At 59.9% G+C, this 10,620-nt stretch overlaps 1 protein-coding gene across 1 annotated transcript in view; it reads right to left on the bottom strand.

Annotated features, from left to right (window-relative positions):
- NOTCH1 (notch receptor 1) overlaps positions 1–7,486 on the bottom strand; it is a 44,544-nt gene extending 37,058 nt beyond the window's left edge. The window contains exons 1-2 of the mRNA XM_016211037.2: positions 7,318–7,486; positions 5,494–5,575 (exon numbers count right to left, since the gene is read on the bottom strand). Of these exons, the coding sequence (XP_016066523.2) occupies positions 5,494–5,575; positions 7,318–7,378 (143 nt within the window). The 5' untranslated portion in view covers positions 7,379–7,486. The remainder of the gene's footprint in view (positions 1–5,493; positions 5,576–7,317) is intronic.
- Positions 7,487–10,620: the final 3,134 nt, after the last annotated feature.

The following is a 10,620-nucleotide window of genomic DNA, read 5'->3' on the forward strand; positions in this document are numbered from 1 at the left end:
CAGAACAAGCAACTGAGGCAGAAAGCAGAGGAGGGCTGGCCAGAGGGACAGAAAACGGGAGTGCCCGCCCAGTGGGGGTGAGGTCTGTCTCAGGTAAGGAAAGTCCTGGAACTAGGTAATGTGATGGTTGCACAACCTTGTGAACGTACCAAATGCCACTGAATTGTACACTTTAAATGGCTAAAATGGAAAAATTTATATGTGTACTGTGCCACAAAGGCACCTACCTATCTGTATATCCATTCTCCCCCAAATCCAGTTGTGAGGATGGGGCGGGGTGGGGGGAGGCCTAGAGGAGGTGCCAGGAAGAGAAGGCCGCTTCAGGGAAAGGACACTCCTCTGCTGGCCCCCCCTCCTCCAGAGTGCCTGTCAATCACTGCCTGCTCCCCAGCAGGCCAGGTGGTGAGAACACCAGAGGCCAAAGCTGGCCCCAGACTGGCAGAACCTGCCTTGCCACATGGCCAGACCTGACTCCCTGGCACCTCTGCTCCCATGACTCTGTTGCCCATTGCCACCACCCAGGCATCTTCAGGCCCATTCCATGGTCCTGCCGGGATGCAGCTGGATGGGAGCTTCGGGGACTACCTAACCCAAGCACCTCACATTCAGAGGGGGAAACTGAGGCCCAGGGAAGAGACACATGTCTGAGGTGGAGCGCAGCTAAGCAGAGCCAGGCTGGCTTTGAATATTCTAGACCCTCCATGTTGGGGAATGGGCTGGGGCCTACATGGCCCCCCAGAGACAGCCAAGCCCCAGTCCTGCCAGGATCCATCAGGACCAAGCACATCCTGACCCACAGGATGCCCCGAAGCCAGTCGCTTGTTAAAGCCTCTGGGAAAGTGCTGGAAAGTTCTGAATATGCCTGCACAGGCAGGCCAAGGCTGCCACAAGCTGGCCTCGGGTCCCCACCCATGCTTAGCCTCAGTTTTTCCCACCTGTAAACTGGGCATAAAAAAAGGCAGAGACAGCCACCACCTGAAGGTGTGGGAGCCAGTTGAACACCATGTCTGCCAGGGGTTTTACGATGCCAGATAAAAGCCAATGTCTGTGCGTGGAGTTGTTATGGTCCCATTATTAAGGAAAGCAATTCAGACACTCAATCAACTTTGCAAAGCCACATCCTTTCACTATTTATAGACAAGACTTGAAACAGGAAAGGTGTCCTTCCCACCCCAGGAGGGCGAAACCCCTAGGCCCAGCCTGGCACTGCCCAGTGGCCCCATCTGCTGGTGATGGCCACTGCTGCCCATCAAAGGTACAGCAAATGAGGGCCTTTGGGCTGTGACCTGGCACTTGGGGAGCGGAGCAGTCACTCCCTGGGACCCCCTCCTCTGCCATCCTAGCTTCTGGGGCCCCAGAACCCAGCTTCTCCACCCTGTTGAGCTGCCCCTTGGTCAACTGTTTGCCCTGCCCCCATCCCCTTCCTGCTAAGAGCAGTTCTCTTTCTCTTTCTAAAAAATATTATAATGATCTTTTCAATGGAAAAAATGTTGGCCGCTGTTCAGAGGCGGGGCCTGGCCCAGGAAGGTACCTTTCTTTAATGAAGGCGTGTTCTTTGATGTCTCCCCACAGTGGAAGTCAGTGAGACTTTCTAGTTGACGCTGTGCGCTAAGGTGTTTTTCTAACCCTGTGTCCGTCCTTGAAGCGCAGGCACTTGTAAACAGAGGAAGTCCTATAGCAGCAGCCTTTCTGCTCGCAGGCTAAGGGTGAGTGTGAGCATTAACCTGTGCCTCCCCCGGGCCTCGCCCAAGACTTGCAAGTGACTCAATGGAAACAGCCAGACCAGGTGACAGAGATGCATAACGTTCATCCCTCGAAGCCAGGTGGTTGGCCCAGTCCCTTCCCACCCAAGCCACTTCCTGCCTGAACCTCCGAACCTCCTCTTCTAAAGGGAAGTCGTGGTCTCAGCCCTGCTTCCTCGAGGAGTGGCCAGGGAGGACCAGGGCAGCGGGGCAGGATGAGGCAGTGGTTAGGAACACAGAAAAGAGAGGCAGGGCCAGACACCTGTCTGCACCGTGTGACCAGGGGCCAAGCACAGGCTTCTCCTTGCCCCGCCCACTTTCCCCTGCCTGATCCACGGGTGCTGGGGGGTGGCTGGGAGCTGCCCCACCCTCGGCGCTCACCTCCACCGGACAGTCACGCCCATGCTCTTGCCTCTCCTGTCCCTACATGAGAAAGTCAACTCCATGCAGGCAGAAGCTGCCTGACCTGAGCCCGCCGGGCCAATGCCTAGAGCAGAACCCAGCACACAGCAGGTGCCCCAAAGTGTCTGCAGAAGGAAGCACAGAGGGCTTCTGAGTAAAGCCATCATGGGTGACAAAAACCCTTCCCAGGCTGCTCCCTGGCTGGACCTACCAGGCAGCACCTCTTGGGTTCTCTGAATTAACTCATTAGCCAACTAAACACTTGAGAATGAGGATCCTGAAACCAGCTCTGTCAGCTCAAAAGGAGAAGGCAGGAGAAAACAGACCCACCCCGTGTCTGCTGCATGCAGCCCTTACACAACCCTTACACACCACTGAGAGATCATGTATGAGACCCATGTTACAGACGGGCCATCTGAGTTCAGGTGGCCCAGTGACCCAAGGTCACAGAACTGGGGCAGTGGGGCCAGGCATCAAATACAGAAGGGTCCAAAGCTAAAGCCCGCCACCTGTCAGCCAGCGGGACTCTCCTCCCAGGACTCTGGGCATGGCAGCTCACCCCACCTCTGTGATCACCTGGAAGCCACCCAGCAAAATTCTGACTTTCTCACAGGCAGGGGGAGTATCTTCATCATCCTGGGGCCTCAGCTCCCAGACTGGAACTGGGCAGCCCCCATAAGCCTTTTAGACCAAGAAAGCATGCCCACCCAAAGGACAACAGTTCCTACAGATCTTCTTCCTGCCCCAAACAAAAGAAGAGAGGAGCCCACTTCAGTATCCCCCTCAGGGGGCCGGCTAAGAGGCTGGAGAAGGGTAGATAGCTGCCATGACCTTCTCTTGGCCTGCCAACAGGCCACCAGCCTTCCACCACAGCCCCTGTGGCCACAGCACACAGCAGCTGTGCAGAGACAGCTCCACACACAGGGACACATAGGGATACACAGGGACGTGCAAAGCTTTTCCTCCTGGCGACTGGCCCAGGGGCCGCTAGGACTTCCTGGGAAGACATTTGCACCTCTTTTTCTGATCCTGAGCCCTGCAGGCACCTGACAGTGGCTTCTGGGGAAGGTTCCTCCTCTTTGGGGTGGAAACAGATGATTCACCAGGTACTGACATGTCTGGCACTGACACATCACTGATTCCCACGCACTGTCCATAAGGGAGCCAGCAAACCGGCACAAAGAATTTTCAGAGGGTCCTAGGTCGGCAGGCTCTGGAAGCCTGCACCCTGGCAGCTTCAAGGAAAGTGGGCAATTTCCCCTTCAGCCACACAAGATGGGCCTCTCCCACACTAGCAGACCTCCTGGGGTCTCTGGGAAACAGTGGGGTATGGGGGCAAGTGGGAAGGCACAGGTCCCAGAAGTGGAAGGAGTCCGGGCCCTGCTCCCGAATGGCCGCAACACCCCCAAACTGCACAGTGAGTCTGGGCCTGTGCCTCTCCACACCTGGACCTGGCTGGGAGCCCGACCCTGCTCTGGTCCCTCACCTCCAATACTGTGCTGCCCAGAGGTGGGGCCTCTGAGGACGCCGCTTCCGTTCATCTTCCAAGTGGATCTGTGGGGTGTGCACAATAGGGTCTCTGTGGGCTGAGCTCGGCTGATTGCCAGGCCAGACTGAGGCAGGCTTCCCGCCAAAGGGGGGGGGGGGGGAGCAGTCCCCAGGGCAGAGACAAGGCCGGCACCCTGATCAGTGGCCTGGCTTGGGTTGGCAGGGTTCCCAAGGAGCCCAGGCTTGGGGATGGGAGGGCACACTGCACTATCGCTTTGTCCCCGATGTCTCATCCTGATGTCAATGAGGGGATGCAGCAGCCTGTATCCCAAGGCACCCCCTTTTTGGCCCAGGCAGCATGCAGCACAAACTTCGGCCCAGGGTGACCTCAGCTTCCTCTGGGCCAGGCTGTCCCTTCTGCCTGGTGGCACTGAGAAGACACTGCCCCCACCTTCCCCAGCACAGCACCCCTCCTGTCTTCCCCAAACCTTCCCCAGATGCATGGAAACTCTCACTATACCACCCCCACCAACACAGGAGCGGGCTGGCGGGAGGAGCTGTGCATTCTGGGAAGCCACGCATAATTAATCACACAGCATTAATCCGCCTCCCCCAACAATAGCCATTGCACTTCCACTGAGTCCCAGCTGTCGGTCTCTGAATGAAAGGAAACAAGATTTAGGGCATCAAGCGTCGGTGAGGCTTCTGCAGGAGAAAAAGGCCCCCAAAAAAGAAAAAAAAAAGTAGTGTGCATTCATTAGCATCTGACAAAGACACAATCCGCTTTGTCCATTAAACTGCTCACAGGCCTGCTTAATTGGCTTCAGTGTGGGCAGGGTGGGAGCTGGGAGGAGGGGGCTGCTTGCCCACTGGCTGAGGGTTGTCAAGGGAATGGGCCCTCAGCACTTGGAATGAGGGTGCGCCGGATGGCGGGGCTGGGGAGCGGCTTCTTCCTCGGAAGCCTCCAGGGGGAGGAGGGGGCCTCCCTCCACCCAGCAAGCACCTCCTCATTATTCCCATTAGGGACGATTTCAAGTTGAAGGGCATCTGCCACAGAAGAAAAACTTCCCGAGACTGACTGGGACTCCTAGGCGGGCAGATTGCAGGCGTGCACCCCCCTCCCCAACACATGCCCATTTCACAGCTGAGAACCCAAGGCTTGGGAGGGTGAAGGGCCAGGCAGTTAGGGGACAGATCAGAGCTGCAGATGCCAGGACAGAAACCAAACTTCCAGCAGCTCTTCCCATTCACCCACCCCCAAACCTGAAGAAATGGGCACAGCCAATATGACTGGTTCCAACTTTTATCCCCCAGCCTCACCTGACGCCAGAAGAGCAAGCTGGGCCAAGAAGGGTGGGTTTGGCTTTGAAGTAATCTATTTCTTGCTGAGAGCCATGGCCTGCCTAGAGGAGGTGCTAGCCTGCCTGGAGGAGGTGCTCACCTCCCTGGAGGAGATGCTCACCTGCCCAGAAGAGGTGCTCCTGGGTTGGCAGGGTGGTGGGGACTGGGCTTCTCTGTAAATGGTCGATACCCTCCCTGGCAGGTCAATTGTGTCTCAGGGACTTTAGGAAGAAATCGGGTACTAGGAATTCCCACTTAGCACCCCAGGAGCCTGAGGTAGCCCACAAAAGAGTGCTCAAACCTCCAGAGGCCAGACCAGCTCCACACGCAGCATAATTGCGGGTGATTAAGTAATTGCCAGACTTTGTCCAATAAAAGTAGCACGTGACTATGCCCAGCCTTCTGGGCCATCTCCAGAAGACAATGGCCTAGTGTTCTGTCCCTGCCCGCCCTGCTGCAGAGGCAGGGGCTCTGCTCCCACAAAGCAACAGGTCCCGCAGGGGCGCACAGTCGTACTCACACACAGGCCTCCGTGCCGTTGAGGAACACTTCACACTTCCCGCCATTCAAGCAGGTCTCGCTGGGCTGGGAACATCGCAGGCCTGGGGAGGGGCAAGAGGAGAGGTCAGCCTCCCAGGCACCAGAGCTGTGGGCCCTGGGAAGGACCCACCCCAAGGAGCATCACCCACCCCTAACCTCATCTGCTGGTATAATGAATGGGGTTGCTGGGGGCAGGAGGCCCCAGCAAGCCCTTGAATGATCCCAAGGGACTTCAATATTCTGCCCAGAATGTTGAAATGGGGGGCAGGGGGAACAGGTTGGCTAGGTGGCAGGTGTACAGGTCATGCTCAAAGTGGGGCAGAGTGGCCTGAAATGCCACCTGGAGAGCAGTGGAGAAAAGCTGAGAGGGCCCTGGGCACTATCCCAAACTTTACACTCCCACAGCACCTTCACTGGGGAGCCTGGCTGGGCTGGGGCCCCTATCCAGCCACCAGGATTGTCTTGCTGTTCAAACACGTTCTGCGAGGGGGCGGCGCTGGGGGGTGGCCACACTGGGCTACCCCGATCGTGGGAAAATGCGACAGCTGCAAGGCCAGCCGCCCCGCCCGCCAACAAAGCGCCCGCCGGCCGAGGAATCAGAGCAGCCCATTGTCGTGCCAGGGCTGCCTCCTGGGGCACCAGGACTGTACCCTGGGGACCTGGCCCCGCCTCCAAGGACACCCAATACCGGCTCCCTTGGGTATCTTCAGGGCTGCACCCCCTACACACCCAGGGAAGATGAAGATGCCCCATTTGGAAGGAATCTGACGCCATTCCCGAGAAGAGATTAATTAATCAAGCCCCTCCCTCCCCATCTTACCAGGGCTGTGTAAATTAAGCCCCTCACGGAAGCTGGGACGGGAAGAGACGTGGAACCCTAACTTCTGGAAGTGGGGAGCTAAGTCTTTCCTCCAATTTTTAAGGGAACTCAATTAATCACCACAAGATTCCTCAGAGATCCCCTCCAAGTGAAGTGGAGAGAGGAATGAGCGCCCCCTCCCCACTCCGGCAAGATTTCCAAACTTGAACTCCAAAATGTGAAAGTCCCCCCAGCAGCAGCTGAGTCTTTCACACACCCCCAAACTGTGAACCAGGATAGGAGTAGCGACCTGGAGTGGGGAGGGGACATTGGGGGGCAGGGTGGCCAGGAGCCCAGGGGCCCTTGGGTCCTGGGTCAGCGCCCCTTTCCCCGGCTTCGCGCGAACTCTGTTAACTGGGTGGGTAGACCCGGCCCATTTCACGCCTGCTGCCCACCACGCCCCGAACCCGGCCGGGCCGCGCGGCTCGATAAAGGCGAATGCCTCACCCCGGACCCCACACTCCGTGCCCCAACATCCGCCCGTGGCGCGGGCCAGAGACGAAGAAAAAAGATAAATGGCCCCCAAAGCAACAGGAAACCAAAACCGACTCGATTCAAATCGAAAAGTGGTAGGCAGTTCACCCGCCCCGGCGGCGAGCCCCACGCGCAGCTAGCGAAGGGCGCGAGCCCAGGACTGGGCCTCCGGGGACTCCCCGCGCCCCACGCCGGGCTTCAAAGCCGACTTCAAACCCGGTTCCAGAAGCAGGCGGCTCGAGTCCACCCCGACTGGGGTGGGGGGGGCAGCGCGGCGGAGAGTCAGTCCTTCTTCCCCAGCCCCAGGCTCCGGTTGTTCCCCCTCCTTCCACCCCCGCGCCAGCGCTCCCGGTCCCCCTTTCTTCCCACCCTGGCCGCCCGCTCCCAGACAGCCGGGGCGCGCGCGTAGGGCGCAGCCAAAGTTTCCGCAGCGCGCGGAAAGTTGCGGGCTCGCGGTGGGAGGGCGCCTACCTCGTGCGCCTAGAGCGGGCAGCAGCACCAGGCAGAGCAGGGACGCCGGGAGCGGTGGCATGCCTGCCCGCCCGCTGCCCGCTGCGTCCGGTGGCGGCCTCCTGCACCGGCCGGCGGGGTTCGGGCGCACACGCGCGCGCACCAGGAGATCCCACGGGTGGCGGCGCAGGCCCGCTACTGCCCTCTCCTTCTTGGCTGGCGCTTGGCGTTGGGCTCTCGCGGCCACTCGGCCCGGGCTCTGCGCCCCGGCTGGTCCCTTCGCTGAGCCGAGCCGGCGCCCGCTACCCACGCCCCTGCGTTCCCTCCCGCGGCCGAGGCACTAGTGAGGTGCAAGGCGGCCGCGCTCTCCGCCCCCGCCCCCAGGGTCCCGCCCCTCAGGGCCCCGCCCCCGCCGATCCCTCCGCAGCCCTCCCCCGTCCCCGCCTGGCCGCGCCCCTCCGCGCGCGGCCACCAGCTTTGCACCTTCTCGGGCCAGGGCGCGCGTCCGGAGCCCGGGTCCTACGGGGTTGAGACCGCAGAGGTGCGGGGGCTCGGGGATCGGCCCTAGGGACTATTTCTCGTTCGAAAAGTTTTCAGAGGCCAAAAGTTTGGTCTAGGCTGCGGAAGGATCCAGCTCTGGCTGTGCTGGGTTCAGCGACAATTGGCAACCATTTGCATCTCAATGGCAGAGGAGGCGAGGGTTTAGGGAAAGGGGAAGCCTGCGGGGAGCTGTGCCCGGCGGGGAGCTGAGCCCCGAAAGGGGGGAGGAGCGGCCGAAGACAAGTTTGGGAGACCCTGGCCCAGGGCCTCGTGGAGAGGAGCCCCATGGTCCGGGAGACCAAGGCTAGACACCCCTGGCTTTGACTGCTGGGGCACTTGACCCAGAGAGATGGTGGCGCCTCGGCGGCAGCCTCTGGAAAGGAGGCTCCGAGTGCCCCAAGGGAACAGACTATGGCCAACGCCTGGCTGGACGGATTGCGCACCCGCTCCCCCAGGAGGGACCCGCTTCTAGTCCCTCCTTGGCTACTTCACTGTCGTTCTCCTTCTGGCGCCTCCGGCCGCTGATGCCCCGCAAAGCGTGCGGGTCAAGCAGACCCGCTGCTAGCGCCGGTGCAGCCTTGGGTCCTCCCACGTGCTCCTTCCGGATGATTTATTTCTCCGCGCCCATGCCAGATTTCGGTAGCCTGTGCCAAAGCGGGCAAAGCTCTGAGCGACCAAAATGCCTGCCATAGCCCTAGGAAATGAGAGTTCACGGTCTCTCGCTGGGGACAGACAGCCTGCCCCATCCCAACACAGGGCGCTGAGCACAGTGACAGGAGGAGTGTCTACCAGTCTGGCATCCTGGAGGCCTTCCCGGAGTAGGTGGATGCCAGAGGGGACCCTTAAAGATGGAGAGGGACCTAGCCAGGTGCCGAAAACCCGGAGGCTGACAGAGAAGCAGCCCTTACCAAGGAGGCCCTGAGAGGTGGGCAGAGTCCGGGGCAGTAGCAGCAGAATGCACACCTGACCCGGGCCAGCCCTCCTTGGCCCACGTGTTGCGGGCTCTGGTAGCAGCTGGGATGCTGTTGTGAGCACTAGAGGGACAGCTAGTCCAGGCCCTGGGCAGCTGCTTCAGGGAGCCTCCCTCGCCTGCCTCCTCCCAGAAGCTGGCAGCACTTCTCCGAGTCTGGGGTAACTTGTCTCCGGGTCAGTGCTGGGAGACCAGGCGCCTGGAGGCAGCAGAGATGTTTATACAATAGCAGCAGCCCCGAGGAACAGATTTTATAGAAGGAAGAAGGGACTGCAAAGTCCCTCTCCTGCCCCTACCCCAGCTCACAGACTCAGGGCTCTGCCTACCACATGACCCTCTTCTCCAGGGCAGGGTCTGAAGGCCTCAAGCCAGCCCTCCTCTGGGAGCCACTGCCTGTGTACCCTCCACTGGAGCCTGGTGTCTCTGCCAACAGGCCCCAGACCCAAAGTAAACACTGTCCAGCTCTGGCGTGGGAGCAAGTTCTCACTCTTCCGCCAAGGAGCAGAACTGGGAGGATGGGGGGCACAAGAGGTGGGGCACTGGAAGAGGAAAGGGGGAGTATACTGGGGTCTGCCCTGCTGTGCCAACTCTATTCTGGGCCTCCACCTAAGAGACGGGTGCTCTCATTAACCTACATAACAGACAAGGCAACCAGGCCTCCCAGGCTTCCAACCCCTGTGCCACCTTGGGCAACTGGGGCCAAGGAGGAGACCCCAGGAAAGCCAGAAGTGGCTGGGGCTAGGACAGGCTGGGAAAGAAGTCTGGCAAGTGGGTAAGAAGAAGCATTTTTTCATTCACAAATGAGGGGAGATTTCTGGCTCCCCTTCTGGTCTCTCTTTCTGAACTGTTCCAGGCCAGGGGTCTTGAGGGGGAGGAGGAATGGGGGTTCTGATGGCCTAGGACCTGGAGACCTTCTCTTAGGGGGTAGGGAGCCTTGGATGGTGGACGGCAAGAAGCTGAATTGGGGGACAGCAATGTGCAGTCACTTTGGGCTGCCTTCCCTGCTTATGTGGGGGCTGAGACAAGGTTGGCAGAGCAGTCCCTGCACAGGCCGCTCAGTGAAGGCTGGGGAACCTGGAACCAGCGGTGGTGAGGCTGCAGGCCTGGCTTGCAGAGGAGAGGGACAAGCGTCCAGCAGCCACTTTCTTCTCTAGGGGCCACCTCAGGTACGGGACATTTCCCCAGGCCCCGAAGGGGAGAAAGTGCTCACCTTCTGCCCCCCACCCCCAGGCCCACTGCCCTGGGGTCAGTTCCCCTTTCTCTTGCCTCCACAGATACCGAGGTGCCATGGTCAGGGTGGGCTGGGGAGGCCATGCTGACATTGGTCCATTCCCATCCCCCAAATAAAACCCATCCCGGTCCCCTCCTGCGGGGGGTGGGGGTGTCCAGCATGACTTGTCCTCTTAGAGGGGGCAATGTGATTAAAGGTCCCAGGAGTCTCAGGCGCAGCCAGGCCTGAGAATCCCAGTCCTGGGGCTCTGTCCCCTTCTTCCTGTACGGATTCCTCATGGCACTGTAGGTGCTGCCCTGACCCCATAGACCAAGGGTGGGGATAGCACAGTGCCCCCAATCTTCCTGACTCAGGCCAGGCCAGCCTGGGCATGGGTCTTTATCAGGCAGGTGGGCCCTTGAAGGCCGGGGTGGGCAGTGTGTGCACACAGCAGGGCTGGATGTGCTGCTGCCTCACTGCTTCACAAATTGTTCGCAGTGCTGGGGAGCAGGGTGGACTTAGGGTGCAGGCACAGGTCTGCTGCATGTAGGTTACAGTGGCCTTGGAGCAAGGGCAGGGTGTTGGGGCAGGGACAAGGGCTGGT

This window comes from Miniopterus natalensis, chromosome 12, assembly GCF_054644295.1.
Source record: "Miniopterus natalensis isolate mMinNat1 chromosome 12, mMinNat1.hap1, whole genome shotgun sequence".
Classification (NCBI taxonomy): Eukaryota; Metazoa; Chordata; class Mammalia; order Chiroptera; family Miniopteridae; genus Miniopterus; species Miniopterus natalensis.